Source organism: Hemiscyllium ocellatum, chromosome 24, assembly GCF_020745735.1.
Source record: "Hemiscyllium ocellatum isolate sHemOce1 chromosome 24, sHemOce1.pat.X.cur, whole genome shotgun sequence".
Classification (NCBI taxonomy): domain Eukaryota; kingdom Metazoa; phylum Chordata; class Chondrichthyes; order Orectolobiformes; family Hemiscylliidae; genus Hemiscyllium; species Hemiscyllium ocellatum.
Window position 1 is genome coordinate 15,409,630 of NC_083424.1, and position 16,374 is coordinate 15,426,003.

Here is a 16,374-nt window from a genome sequence, read left to right on the forward strand (position 1 = left end):
CTCCTGCCTCTGTTCTCAAGATTACGAACCAGATCAATTAAACTTTGGACTTGCATTTCCAGGGCTCCAATCCAGCTCTTGGATGAATCACTCTCAGCTTCCACCACTGTGACTCAGTCGTTGACCTCATTCTTTCTTTTCCCAAGATCTCCCAGCTGCTGTTCATGCTTTTGGAGGATAACAGAGATCGGGGCCAACTTTTTGTTGATCTGCCTCCCCAGCACCTCGTGAGATTTGGTGAGCTCCACAACCAAGGCTTGTTGAGCAAGCAGACCTGTCACGTTGGTGGGTTGAGCCACAATCTTGGCCTCGGGGGGGCTCCCTCCTTTCTTCGGCATTTCCCAGCAGCAAAAACAAAGGTAAGTAAAATTTTTAACTTCTGTGGCTCTTTTAGTATTTTGTTGGTCAAAATGACTTGACTGGGGTGGGCTTTAGCTCTGTCCTGCTGGTGTTGTAGCACAAAGCCTAGCAATGCGATCCTTCTAGATTGCTACCACTCTGTGATGGGCAATTTAATCTGGACTTTTGATCTTCAGAAGTCTGTTTTCCCTGTCTATATTTTTCATTTCATAACACTGTATGTCAAACCTTCTGACTGTGTGTGTTTGCAATTTTAAAGGGGTATAATTTAAGTTACATAGTAATCCTGTCTTTTTTCTGCCATTTGTTAAAATTAAGTGCATTTACATAAATAGGTTTTTTCTGTTAATGACAAAACCTGGTTTGCATTGCTTTTGTCATGAAAAGCAGTCAGTTAGGTAAATTTGTCTTACAGGTCTAATTAGGTATTCATACATTTGTGAGAGCTTGTGGAACAATGGGGCACAATTATTGGCACACTCTTTCCACTTAAGATGGAAAGGTAAAGCAAGGTAAAGAAAAAGCAATGTATTGTGTGAGATTCTATGGATGAGAAACAATCCTTCTGTAAAACATGTGTGACCGTGGAAATTCTATTTTGACCTTGCCAAATGACCAACTCATATACACAATTCCTTACAGTCATGTACATATTTGCATTCATATTGTGTTAGATGCAAAAATGTATTTCCTTCAAATGTGGCTTTCCTACCTGTTTAAGCGATCCAGGCGTCCATACCAATTTGTACATCATGTATATTGGAATCCATATGAAAGATGAAGCTCCAATCAGGTATCCAACTGTTATAGTCCAGTCTGGATAATCGTAACCAAATAGACTGAGCGGGGGCTGATACACAAGTGAGCTCACTGTAATAAACTGCAAAGAAATTAGAAAATGGAAATCTTAAGCTTTAGTCTAATAAAGAAAGCCTTTTTTTGCTTACATGAGGATGGATGCTTAGTGTTTTCCTGTTTTGTCCTTTTTTAATGTATTTTAAGGTCACTTCTCTTACTCACAAATAATCAGATGCATATTCCTAAAATTGCAACAATTACACTTTCACATTCATCACAAGATAACTGACCCATTGAGAACAGAGTGGGTTTTAATTCTGAAAGGAATGGACATTATATTCAATTAAGAAACTGTTAGATGCTCTGAACTGGGACTATGCTGACTTCGAGGATAATGTGATTCCATTCTGGTGTTGGAAAATTGAAGGAAGGCTGTATGAAGGAATGAGGATAAGAAAGCTGTGAGAATGGGCAACGCTTTGTAATCCACAATGTTTTAAAGTTAAAAGCACCTACTTCTCCACGAGACCTTGCAAGACAGCAATCTGACCTCAGGGATCAGAAAGATTGATCATTCTCACTGTTAGTCGAGAGTGTGGTGCTGGAAAAGCACAGCAGGTCAAGCAGCATCCAAGGAGCAGGAGAATTGACTTTTCGGGCATAAGCCTCATTCCTGATGCTGCCTGACCTGCTGTGCTTTTCCAGCACCACACTCTTGACTCTGATCTCCAGCATCTGCAGGCCTCACTTTCCCCATTCTCACTGTTAAAAGATACTGCAATGACTTAAAGGGGCTAAGCAGCTGTCAGCTTGAAGCTCCAGCGCAGCAGTTGCTACCTTGAATTTCACAACTCCGAACTTTTGTTGGGATTGTGTCTTCAGTTTGGAAAGCCCTGTTTCAGAATCTCAGAGTCGTATCCCTATCCTGAGCCTGCTGCCTAGTAACACACCTGCAACAAGTTCAGCACAAGGACTGCAGTACTTCATGAACAAGGCTCATCACCACATTCTTAACAACAATTAGTGATTCACAATAAATGTTGGCAATGTCCATATCTAAAGAAAGAATTTTTAAAATTATCCTGTGCTGCCTTACCTCCCTTTCAATTACGTTAGTCAGCATATACCCAGTAAACTCTAGCTGCCCACAGGAGCTGCCTTTATATTGATCTCTTTTGAAAACAACCATACTTTCCCAAGTAGGTTATTTTGAATATGGATACAAGCTTTTGTCTGTATTGCACTGGAAGTTGCATTGTGCAATATTACTGGCCAAATATTTATATTCCTATCAAATTCCTTTGTCTGTTATTTTAATCTTTTTAGGATAGAAACTATAACTCATTTAAAATAAGAAAAACATTAATTTAATAGTTTACAACAAAGATTTCCAGCTTATATTTTATGATGAAACTGGGCAGAATTTTCTCATTTGCAGTTGTGTTTTGTTAAATGAGATGCATAGCACCCAGTGCAGCATGGCTCAGAATTACTTTTCTCACATTATCTTCATTAACTCTTCATTCATTTTCAATCAAGCTCTTGAGTGCTTTCCTCAGGGAATCATTCAGCCTGAAAGGTGAATGTGCTCACCACAGTAAATGGATCTTCCAGCTATTGTGCCTCTAATTCCATGTTAAAGTCCAACTGCACACCACTTTAGAGACTGCAAGCCAGGAACAACACACACTATGGACTTCAGCCTCAACATAACAACACAGCCTAGAGAAATGGAAAGCTCACTTCCTACATGGTAGACAGAGACTTGGCGATGTTGGTGGGTGGGGGGAGGGAGATGTTGAGCACTGCAGTTTATTTGCTTCCAGCTAACTACCACAGGAGTCCATGTCACCAGACTAAGACAGTCTGGACACAAATTGCAGCCCAGTGGTGTGTCTGGGTAAAGAAGAGTGCTCATCAGTACAGGAAAAAGGTCAATGATCTTCTGTGTTAGGTAAGTGTACGTGCCTCAGTCTTTTCACTACTACCTCATACTCACAGGGCCATCACTCACTCTAAATCTGCTTTCAGTATTACACGCATCCTGCTCACTCACTGGCCCTCAGTCAGTTTATCCTCTCAAACCATTAACCCTTCCTGCCCTCTGCAATTCTTATTCGCTGACTGGGAATACCCTACCAGTTATCTGCCTCCTGCATCACTGCATACTGCTCTTCAATCCAAGTCCATCATACTGAGTTGCTCCCCTTGTCTGGTAAGACCAAGTGCCTGATTGACTGTGGACTGGAACAGGATGAGCCCTTTGACTGACCATGGCATTATCCTTTGACTGACTGTAGTCCCCCTTCATCCTATCTAAAAACTGCTCCCCTACTTTCATACATGGCCTCTTTCTTAGAGCACATGCAATGTGTTTGCAATTTAAACTGCTGGCACATGCTGCAGGTATAACATTGATGTAGCACAGTGCCACACAGTGCCACATACTTGATTATTCAGTGCTGTCAATCATCCAAGCTGTCTGCTTCTCCCTCTCCAATACAAAACAATTTCAGCCACAAAGTGGGCAGCCTATACATAATTATTGGAGTTCTTGAGTGTGCACGAAGAAAGCAATGTGAAATATACAGACATTTGGCAGCTTCCAAGTAAGGGCAAACTGAGGAGCACTAGGGAAGCAAGTTATGAGCTGTAAGGTGTAGCTATAATGTTGCTGCATCCCTGCACACAAAACAATCTGACACCTGCAAATTACAGGTGTCCCTGAGCTCCAAAGCAAATTATTGCAATGGTTGTGGTCTGAGAGCAGGCATGAAATGGGTGAAGCTTTCTGTAGCTGACGAGCATGAGTGAGGGTTCAAGGAGGAAGATGGCCATGGCGTATGCAGGGCTGTTGTTGTGAAGATGCATTATGGCCAAGGAAGGAATTCAGGATGTGGCAGCCACTAGGTATTCTCTCTGATTTACTTTGGGGATTTGTGCCATTTGATTTCTTGGTGAAGTTTCTTGAAAGTAGCCATAAGGCAAATTAGGATTTTAATGAGTTGCAAATGTGTAGAAATGTGTAGTCATCATTCAATGGTGGGATTCTGAAATTGCTATTTACCTTCAGGTGAAAACATGGATACTTTTTCTCAGTGCAAGAATCTGATTTTTCCTTTCTTACCATATTTTCCCACCTTTCTCTCTATTACTCACACAACATGTGGACTGTACCGCCCATTATTTTTCAAAATGAAAATTGGAGAAAGCTTTACCATTGTCTGGGCATTGAGACACAAGACAGCTATTCAAACCATTACTGTAATGCAGGAGAAGGTACACCACTAATCCCTCATGCCAAAGGACTGAATTATGCAGAACGACTGAGAAAATGTAGGATTTTCATCTGTGAAAGGAAGAAACTGAAGTGGAATCTCATCAAAATGTATAAGTTGGTGGAGAAAAACAAAATCCTGAACACAGCTTCAAATTTACATTGTAAGTCAAAGGCATAAGATACATTTAGAACTGATATTTGGCACTCACACAAAATGGGCTAGCGATTCAGTTACTTCAGGGTAAAAATTGGCTGCAATGTAATCTGACAAATATGAGTTTCTATTTAATTTTACACAGTTTTAACAACAAGGATATAAAATCCACACTACTGTTTTACTGGATTCAAAATCAAAATCTTTTGCTAAGGCTGCAAGAAAGAGAAAAAGAACATTTACCAGAAATGAACCATTCTCAAGACCCAGTTGATGTGTTTCATTTCTCATTAGCATTTCTGCCAGTGTTGCATTAATTGTTATTGATTGACATTTCGTATTCAAAGGTAAAAAGGCTACGTGCAAAGAGTCTATTAGTCAGCAATTCTGGAAGAGACAATTCAGGCCCCCTCAATACTTGTAACTCATATTCTACCTCTTACTTTGAAAGATGCACTTCAACCACAGCCCATTCACCAATGAATGAGAAGGTTCAGTGCCAGTTGATCAAAGGAATTATCATGTGCCCAGAAATTAAAGCAGTGGTTTTATGAAATGAATGCATTAACCTCTTGCAGATTTGATTTGATTTATTACTGTCGCATGTACTGAGGTACGTGCTTTACAGGCAGATTTATTCTAATTTTTAGAATATTTATTCTTAGGATGTGTGTTTGCCTTGAACAGAGTGTTTTAATTGATGCAGAAATGCTTATGTTAATTCCTGTAACATAAGTAAATGTGTATGGAAATCATTGTATTCAAGTATCCAACAGATATTTATTGGAAATAACTATTATGTACAAACTTTACATTTCTCGGGCACATCATTATCTGCAATATTATTAAGCCATTAGTTTGCAACAGAGAAGCATGTTTTCAGTCAAGAATCATATTTCAAGTGAACCCTGGGTAAGATGAAAATGAGACCTTTAGACCCTCAGGTCACGTGCTATGATACATTGATGATATAATAAACAAGTCTCTTAAAGGTACACTGACATACTGACTGAGAGATTTAACACAACAGGCATCATTGGCAAAGACAGCATTATTTATTATTGCTACTTGCCCTGTAAAGGAAGTAATGAGATTTCTTCTTGAACTGTTTGATGAAACTTAGCTGATGCTTGGCAATTGAATGGGTAGTTAATAATCAGCCATGCTAGATTGGGATTAGAATCACATAGAGGCCAAGCCAAGTAAGAAAGTTTGACCATTTATGAAGCTGTTAAACAATCCACAATGTCAGGGTGACATTTACTGATAACAGGTTTTTAAAAATGTAATTTAGGTTCTAAAAATACCAGGGTAGATGTTGAATTATGTTCTCTGTAATGTTTGTCTTGACTTCTTAATAACATAACCACTACACTACATTAACCACAATATTCTTGAAAAAGAACAAGTTTCATATGTTTTCTATGAATCTTCACTTCAGTACACAGAGGAACCTCAATTATCTGGCATTCGATTATCTGAATATTGGATTATCTGGCAAGACCACAAGGTCCCAATGCTCAGCTATTTGATAGGTAAAAACAATGACTGCAGATTCTGGAAACAAGAGTCTAGATTAGAGTGGTGCTGGAAAAGCACAGCAGGTCAAGCAGCATCTGAGGAGCATGAAAAAAAATGACGTTTCAGGCAAAAGCCCTTGATGAAGGGCTTTTGCCTGAAATGTCGATTTTACTGCTCCTCGGATGCTGCCTGAACTACTGTGCTTTTCCAGCACCATTGTAATCTAGACTCAGCTAATTGATTACCTGGAATTCAATTAACCAAATGAAATACTGCCCGCCTGGTTCCTTCGGATGATCGAGGTACCTCTGTAATAATTTATCTGCAAATAAGTTTGGAATTATAGTTTAGCTGTTATATCTCTGACATCCAAGATGATTGGAGACATAAATGGTCATTTGGCAGCTCGTTGTGATCAGGGAGACTGTCATAATCCAACTGTGCAGATGCAGATCGAAACTTTTGACTATGACAGGGATGTTGGGGTGAGGTGCACTCAGAAACACAGCCTTGACTCTGGTACCATTTCTAGAAAAGTGTTTTTACATATAATGTAAGGACCTGTGCCATTTAAAATGGCCCTGGGATTCTGCTTCATTGGGACCAGAGCTTTCTGTGTGGCACTTTGCACATTGTAATAATTTTCCAATCCATAAATCAATTAATTGTGGAATCCGGGTCTACCAGGAATATGTACATATGTAACCATAACATACAGGTTCATTCTGTCTTGATATTAAAGAAGTTGGAACTCTCACTCCTGAAAACAATACACAAGGAAATTCAAGAAATGCACACATCTCCAGGAGAATCTTTTATTTTGGGGTAAGGGCAGAACCAAGGCCTGCTGCAAATTCTAGTTTCCCCCATTCAATCCCACATATACCTAATACCTTTGGATCACTTTCAACAGTCCATAAATTCAGGATCTATTCTTTGCGTCAATTTTGTGAAACTATTAATAATGTGGATGCGGTCTGACCTGGATTGATTAATACAATATAAAAAATACTACAGGAGGATGGTCAGGTCAGTGTGGATACCTCCTTGTGACATACACACCAATAAATTGCTTAAGGCTTGTTACTCACAGCTAAGAAGGCAGGACTGATCCCCACCCAACAAACCCTCCAAAACAGTCCTGGTGAGAGACCCAACATTGTCTGGATATCACTGCAGAATCGTTGGACACCTGCACATAAATCAAGGACAGAAAATGGGACAATTTCAGAGCTGGTCAAAATGCTGACAGTATAATCTTGAAACACTTTGTTCAATACTATTTGTTGGTGTATATTTAAGCAATGGTAATGCGCTTTATATACTTTAGTGCTATAACTATTATGCCCTATATATGCTTTAATGCTTTAAATTTGTTGTATGCATGTATCTCAGTAGATGTTTAGGTTCATCCTCCAATGTAAATGATATATGTTATATATGAAAGCATGCCAAATCATTTGACATAAAAGCCTTTACATGTAATGAACACTTATTTACCTACACCTGGATTTCTGTCCCACTAGAATTTAGAATCCAATAACCCTGTAAATGGAATTCCCAATCTTCCACAGCACTGAGACTAGAAGGAATTCAAACACCAGTATCCTCAGGTACCTTACTGGAGTGGCTATTTCTTCTTATAAGAACCAAGTAAAGAATGTCGAAAGGCATTCAACCGTGACAGGCATTATGGTTAAATGCTTTCACATTTTAGCAAATGCACCCATCTACATTTCCAGCAAGTGATTTCTAGACAGTGATTAGCAGTGGTAACTTCAGCTGAATTTTCCATTCTGTAGCCTACATTGAGGACTTCTGAACATCCTTATTGTCATCCAATCTAAAACCAACTAACTCAGCACAAAGTGTGATCAATCCATACATCAGCAGATCTGTACTTCAATTATTCATACATATTAGCATTTTTTTGAGAAATTGTTGGTCAAAATGATTACTTTGAAACTAAGCTGATCTCCTTAATTGCTAAAGGGATTGCATTTAAAAGCAAGGAGGTTATGTTGCAGCTGTACGGGTTGCGGGTGAGGCCACACCTGGAGTACTGTGTGCAGTGTTGGTCTCCTTACTTGAGAAGGGATGTCCTGGCTCTGGAGGGGGTGCAGAGGAGGTTCACTGGGTTGTTTCCAGAGTTGAGGAGGTTGGCTATTGAGGAGAGATTGAGTAGACTGGGATTATATTCATTGGGATTTAGAAGAATGAGGAGGGCTCATATAGAAACATATGAAATTATGAAGGGAATAGATAAGATAGAGGTAGAGAGGACGTTTCCACTGGCGGGTGAAACTAGAACAAGAGGGTAAAGCCTCCAAATTAGGAGGAGCAGATTTAGGACTGAATTGAGTAGGAACTTCTTCACCCAAAGGGATGTGAATCCATGGAATTCCCTGCCCAGTGAAGTAGTTGAGGCTTCCTCAGTAAATGTTATTAAAGCTAAGATAGATACATTTTTGAAAAGTAAAGGAATTAAGGGTTATGGAGAGTGGACCAATAAGTAGAGCTGAGGCCATGAAATGATCAGCCATGATTATATTGAATGTTGGATTGGGCTCCAAGGGCCAGAAGGCCTACTCCTGCTCCTAGTTTTTATGTTCTTATGTTCAAGATCTTGTGAAAGTAAACCACTTATATTTAATTTGATGCATCATGTTACCAAACGCGTCCTGTTTTGTAATTAAGTTCCTCGACTTTAGAGTGTAAGTGAGTGAGCAAAAAGTATAATGTGTGAAAGTCCCCATATTAGCAGAAAGAATAATAAAGCGTTTCACTCAAATGGTGAGAGATTTTAAAGCTCTAAAATGAAGAAGGATCTGGGTGTCCTATTGTATAAATTACTGAGGTTAGTAAGCAGGTGCAACAAGTCATTAGGAAAGCTAATATAATGTTATCATTTACTGAAGGAGGATTGAATACATAAGCATGGAGATTATGCTTCAGTTACCCTGGCCATTCATGAGACCACATCTGGAGTATTGCGTACAGTATGGTTTCCCTATTTAGGAAAGGAATATGTTGGAAGCTGAAGGTGTAGTAGATTAATAGCTAGAAAGGGCAGGTTGTCTTATGAGACAAGTCTGAATAGGCTAGGCTTTTATCCTCTGGAGACTAGAAGAGTAAAAGGTTGAAACATATAATATTCTGAGAGGTCTTGACAGGCCAGATGTAGAAAGGATGTTTTCTCTTGTAACATATCTAGAACAAGGGTTTACAATTTAAAGCAAGGGGTCATCCATTTAAGGTAGAGATAGAGAGAAATTTCTTCTCACAAAGCGTTGTGAATCTTTGGAATGCTCTTCCAGAAAATGTTATGGAAGCAAAGTCTCATGAATGGTTTGAAGGCAGAACTAGATCGATTCTTGATAAGCAAGGGGGTGAAAGGTTCTTTTGGGTAGCTGGGAATATGAAGTAATCAAATTGGCCACTATGCTGTTGAATGGCAGAGCAGGCTCGAGAGGCTGAGTGGCTTATTCCTGCTTGTAATGTGTATGTTTGTCTTTCTCTTTAAATAGTTATGTGTTCCCTCTTGTTTTTCAGGTTACACTGTCTTTGTTTTTCTTTTATGTTCAGAGGTCTTTAAACATTGGGTTGCAGCCATTGTCTGGATGTGAAACAGGTTCAGCAGAAACCAGTTTAGCAATTGAATGTCATGTACCTTATCTGTGCAGGTGTTGGTTCAATGAAAAGTATTCTTTGGTCATAATGGTAGCCACTATAAATGGGTGTTAAGTCACTTGCCCATGTCAGTTAGAGGCGTTAACATTTGTTGAAGCACCCATGTGCCAAACACACTGTCTTCAATGGGACTTGCTTTGCCTGGGTTTTCTGGGCACTCATATAGCTGCTGCCAATGAAGGTAAATATGTTTCTAACATTTTAATTGTGGACCAGAATATTCTTTCCAACTCCACATTAAAGCACTCCCTACTGTTGTCCTCCCTGTTCCAAGACTTACGAAAGTGCTGTAATTTAATTTTCCCATCGCACAACCAAATATTCTCATGACGTCTGGAAACCAATTTGTAATGACTATTCTTTTGCTAGATTTCTCATTTTTAATTATCCAAACAGAGAAATTGATCTGATGGTGGATCTCTTACCATAAAACCAAGACACTGCAATGGATTCTAATAATACCACAGCGATAAGACAGGAACCTGATCCAAAGTCTTCCATCAGTTTGACAACATATGCCCCTCCCTGAAAAATTCAATTGTGTTTCAAATCAGGCTGGGGTTAACATCACAAAAATGTAAAATACAATTCATTAGTACACTGGAGCTTTAAATCTGAGACAAAACCTTGGCCATGGAGTTTCAAGGAATGAGAGAGACCTTATTGAAATATATGATTCTTAAGGGGCTTGACAGAGTAAATTCAGAGATGTTGTTTCTCTTTGTGTGAGAGTCTAGGACAAGAGTACATAATCTCAGAGTAAGGGGCTGCCTATTTAAGACAGAGATGAGTGTGATTTTTCTTCTCTCAGAGAGGAATGAATTCGTGGAATTTTTTAACACAAGTGAACGGTTGAGGCCAGGTCATTAAGTAGAATCAAGGCTGAGATAGAGAGATTTCTAATCTTTAAAGGTATTGAGGGCTATGATGGAAAGAACATTACCAGATCAGCTATGATCTCATCGAATTGTGGAGTGGACTGTATGGGCGAAATTGCTACTTCTGCTCCTACATCTTATCGTCTTATGGTAACTTTGGCATGATTTTCCCACTGGTTTTAAATGGTCTGTGTAGAAAAATTTCAATCTATACCAATTCAGTTCATAATTGGCATAATTATAATTGTGCATAACTCTGCTCTCAAAAAGCCTATTAAAACAACTTGCCTTGTTTAATGTCACATTTTATGGGGATGGTAAGGATTTATGCACTTTATCATGGAGGGTATAGTAACTTTACTTTGCACTTATTTAGTGTTGTACCTGACCTTGACAGTGTGTTAACATCACGGGGTAAATGGTACAAGGTGACTACAAGATGGCTGGAGCTGATCCATTGTCAGGATTGGGCCTCCATAGTACAGAGAAGACCAATAAAACAGTGAGCCTGGGGTAGAGGAGCCAGGTTTTGAGGTGGCTGCAGGAGCTCCTTCAGGTTTCAAGAAAAATGCAGAAACTTATCAAGAGGCTTCCTTTTGTCTAGGTCCCCAGTGAATATTGAACAGAGTGTACAGTGCAAATTTCACATAGAATAATTATAGAATAACATTGCAAAGAAAGAGTCATTCGGCAGATTGAGTTCATGCCAGTCTTTACCAGCTTTTCCTATAGCACTGATTCTTTTCCTTCAAATATTTATCCAGTTCCCTCAAAGATTTATCTGAGTTCACAGATTTAAGGTTTTGGAGATGAGTCAGAGTATGAAATCACTTCTAGGATTGCAAAAAATCTCAGCTGCATATCCACGGAGATGCAATAAAGAGGAACAGACATTGTGTGTGCTGTATCTGAGCTTAGAAGAATTAAGACAAAATGCTTATTAAGAACATAATAAATTAAAGCAGGAATGTACACCACACTGTCCTTAAAAACCAAAAGAACTGTGAATGCTGTAAATCAGAAACAAAAGTAGAAATTACTGGGAACGCTCAGCAAACCTAGCAGCATCTATGGAGAGAAACCAGAGTTAATGTCTTAGGTTGAAAATGTGTTGCTGGTTAAAGCGCAGCAGGTCAGGCAGCATCCAAGGAACAGGAAATTCGATGTTTCGGGCATAAGCCCTTCATCAGGAATGACTTTCCTCATTCCTGATGGAGGGCTTATGCTTGAAACGTCGAATTTCCTGTTCCTTGGATGCTGCCTGATCTGCTGCACTTTAACCAGCAACACATTTTCAGCTCTGATCTCCAGTATCTGCAGACCTCACTTTTTACTTAATGTCTTAGGTTGACCTGAGATGTTGACTCTAGTTTCTCTCCACAGATACTGCTGAGCTTTTCCAGCAGTTTCTATTTCACCATTCAATATAATCATGGCTGGCCTCAACTCCACTTTCCCACTCATATCCCTTAATCCCTCCAGACATCAAAAGCCTGTCTATCTCAGCCAGAAATATAACAACAAAGAAGTATTCACAACCTTCTGAGGTATCACTTCCAAAGATTCACAACCATCTGTGAAGGCTTATCTCCACACGTGAGTCTTAATTGCTTAACCCCTTATCCTGAATTGATGCCCCTTCAAACTAGATTTCCCAGCCTTGAGAAACAAGCTCTCCCTGCATACCCTGTCAAGCGCCTTCAGAATCTTGTATCTTTCAATTAGATCAGGCTTCATTCCTCTAAACTCCAAAGAAAAATTCACTCAGCCTGTCACCATTGGGCAGCTATCTGATCCCAGGAATTAATCCAGTAAACCTTTATGGTATCACCTGCAATGGATATATATTTTCCATTAATGAGCAGTTAACCAGAAGTGGTCTCATAAAAGCTCAAAAGACTTCCTCATTCTTACAGTCCCCTTACAATAAAGGCCAACATGACTTAAGATACCATAATGTTAAATAACATTGAACCATTTAATTAATCCATTGTAGAGATTTATATTCAGGATATCTGAGTTCAACTTCTGTATTTTGCATCTCAGTTCATTCTATCAGACTAACCTATTACTGCTAGCCTACGCTAGGTGCAACAATGTCATGTACAAATGTGTATCCATCAAGCAATTATCTAGCTTCTTCCCAGCTGCTTACTTAATTTACAATCTCCCACATAATTCCGTAATTACTTCTGAAGTTCCTGGCAAAAAAAGTTCATGGTTTTGTTCACACTACCGTGGGATGAAACTAAACAGAGAGTCGTGAGAAAAATTATCGGAGACAAAATCATTGAGAAATGTTTGTGCATGGTACTTTTTATGCAGCCATTAAACTACACATAGTTAGATGCTGAGGAACTGATCACTTGCCTCATCTCTCTCAAACTAAAAGGCAGGAAGAGCAGTAAAATTAATTACCTAATCTTCATGACTAAAATCACATGCATAATTTTCACCACTGCCCTCTTCTAAATAATCATTCTTCATGTGAGAATCTTGATATTTGACAGTAGAAAAGGGAACCATTGCCTGTCCTCATTCAGTATCCATACCCGCAGGCTTGCCAGTTGGAGACATATTGATGAGAAGTGGCAAAACCTGGTTCATTTTCCGTTCATGCGGCTTTATAGTGATTTATGGCTTACCAAGGAGCTGTAGTCCCAGCAATGCAAGAAGTTGCAGTGTCCAGAACTGCAACTGCAAGCAAACTTGGAGGCCAAGGCCAGGGGAAGGTCTCAATAGAAGGGTGCGGTGAGGTGGGGGGTGGTGGTGAGGTGAGCAATGAATGGGGGATTGGGAGATGGGGGGAGTTTAACACAGTTTTTGAGGCTGCTGACATAGAGATGGGGTTGAGGGGAAGGAACACCCCATTGGGCTCAGACTTTCTCGGATTGAGACAAAGGGGTCCAATATTGAAAGGAGACGGTGATGGAGGTGTCCCTACACCCTCCTTCCACCTCCAGCCTGAGTTCTGAATAGAGTCATTCTCAAAACTTCTCTCAGCAAACTAAAGATTAAAACCAGGCAGGAAATAGTCTAGTCTGTAATCAGCTACATAATAGCCTCAACTGGGATGAAGACAGGCTGGCTGGCTGACCTAGTCTTTGCCTGAAACAATATAAAATTGTGGAGAAGCAGGAGCCTAGTGGGAAGGCTATCTGAGGGAGTTTTCTAGGCTCCCCTGCTGCCAGGTGGACATACACAGCATGAGGTGAACAAGTTAACTGCTATTTATCATAATGTTGTTTATGAAACCCTGATGGCCACACCTTATTTCCATAAATAAGAGCAGCTACACTTGAAAAGGGATAGCAGGGGCTTTGGGATACCACAAGAATGTGGCATGGCATTATAACTGCCTTTTCAAGTTTGTTGTTTTGTCACCGCCCACACCCCCACACTTTCCTTCCATTGCTGAGGGTCCAGTCACCATAGTCATACCAAGCCGTAGGGCTGCTCTCTCATGAGAGAGAGATGACTGGTGATGAGTTAACCTGAGGTCCATTACACCTCAGATGAGGGAGAGGTTGAGAAGGACAGTTCTTCATGGTGGCCTTAGCTGGCATAGGGAATAAAACCACACTAGTAGCATGACACTGCTTCGCAAACCAACTGTCCAGCTAGCTGAGCTAAAGCGACCCCCTGAGTTCGCAGATGCATTCTCTCTTTTCATCCATCAGGTAATTTATTTTAATTCAATGACTAACATCGGTTGATTTTTAAAAAACTTATATTTTTAGACAATCAAAAAGCAAACAACGTAAGATATTTCCATTGACAACTGTACTTACATTTGTAAGAGTGCTGAGAGAGCCCATAAAACACACAACAACCAATCCCAACACGAATAGTTCCCTTCTTTTAGCAAACAGATGAGGATATTCATCTATCACAGCTGTAATGATCGACTCCAGACCGCCATACTGTTGATGAGTAAATGACGATGAATCACTGTATCTGCTTCGCCCCCAAAAAAACCATACATTGATCCCTCTCCACACAGAAGAGGAACACAAAAACAAAGCAAAATACTCAACAACACTTCGGTATCTGGAAGACTCCCCTAGTTTACAGGAATATTACTTTCAAAAGGACAGAAACATGAAAATTGACAAGCAATAGAATTAACAAAATTGGGAGGTCTCCTTGTTTTCTCCCTGAGTCTAAACATTTTCATGTATTTGAAAAATGTAAAGTGATGATACTAACGTCTAGAGTGCCCAGAACGAGTACTGCTTTGATTGGATTGGTCATTAGGTTTGAGACCTGCTCACTGTTCAATGTGATGATTGCCGCAAAGTTCAGTCCCTAATCTAGCACCACTGCTCAGATGTTGTATGTGAAGCTCAATATTCAAATTCAGGACATAATGTAACTGAAGTGGCTCATCACACATGCTGCATTCTTTAGACAATCTTATAGTTTGCCACCTCATTGAGTATTTCAAAAATAATACAAAGATTAAATATTATTTAAGTAATTAGGCTTTTGAAATAGGTAGCTGAGGGAGAAACAGATCATGGTACAATTTGTTAAAGCTCAGATCTAGATTAGATGCTAAAAGGTCCTGTTTATCAAGAATTGTTGACCTCTGGAATGAGATATTGGTAGGCATTCAAAAAAGGAGTTGAATAAATACCATTGAGTTATTGTGTTCTGGAATTTGCTTGGTTGCCTTAGGGGCTTGGAAGGTTTCCCAAGTTTTTGTTTCCTGAACTGACCTTTTCTTTGTTGTATCTTACATGAGATTGTCCACCTATGAAGGAAATGATGAGGGCAGGGCTTGATGGGGATGCTTATGTTTGTAGAAATTGCTTCATGCCAGAAATCGGATAAGCTTGATGGATTATCTGCTTCTTTTTTACAGGTCCTGCCTTACTGAGTGAGTCTCTGCTTCAGGTAGGGATCTTCATGAAGAGAATATCTATCGAATGGTCTCCTGTGGCCAGGAATCATTTGGGCATGGCTTGTGGAGGCCAATATGTGATCCTCAAAAAACGGACACAAAGAAGTCTCCTACTTGAAAAGTGCATACACTCTGGTGTATCATGCATGCTCTAAGTAATACTATCTTTAATTGCCATCTCACAAATAACTGAATATTTATGGGTCAGATACAGTTGCTTTATTGTTGTAAGTCTGGCAACATAGAAATGGTGAAATTGATTGGTATCAGAAAAATGACTATGACTCTTGCCGGACTTTTGTAAAGTCCCAAATGTTCCCAAACCCTTTTCAAGGAAAGGACATGCCATCCTTATTTAGTCTGGCCTACAAAGGGCTCCAGTTCATCACTGTGTAATTATTCTTAATATCGTCCTGTCAGTGTTACCTGAAATGAAGATTTTATATAAGTCACAAGGAGATTGAATTGTTTGTACAAGATGGAGTAGCTAGATCTTCTCTCCCCTCACCTCCAATTATTCGACAATGATTGCTTGCTGTTTCCTGGACATTGGCTACACTCAAGGCCCTGTGCCCAGATGGTCATTCTTCCATGCCTGGTGAGTCAATAGACTATTAAATTATAGACCACACAATAGCCAAGTCTGAGTTCTACACAAGGCATTGAGAGAATGCCACAGTCAATGCTGTAGGTATTAGATACTAATACATTTTAGAATCTTTATGGTGCCATTGAAGATGTGTCAATTATTATCACCATAAATATTCATTAAAAATGGCTCCTGTGC

General features: G+C 39.7%; 1 protein-coding gene across 1 annotated transcript in view; it reads right to left on the minus strand.

The window, feature by feature from the left end:
• The window catches only part of slc6a4b (solute carrier family 6 member 4b), a 54,910-nt gene that overhangs the window by 14,563 nt on the left and 23,973 nt on the right, over positions 1–16,374 (minus strand). The window contains exons 9-12 of the mRNA XM_060844132.1: positions 14,473–14,604; positions 10,229–10,328; positions 7,205–7,305; positions 1,073–1,240 (exon numbers count right to left, since the gene is read on the minus strand). Coding sequence (XP_060700115.1) covers positions 1,073–1,240; positions 7,205–7,305; positions 10,229–10,328; positions 14,473–14,604 — 501 coding nt within the window. The remainder of the gene's footprint in view (positions 1–1,072; positions 1,241–7,204; positions 7,306–10,228; positions 10,329–14,472; positions 14,605–16,374) is intronic.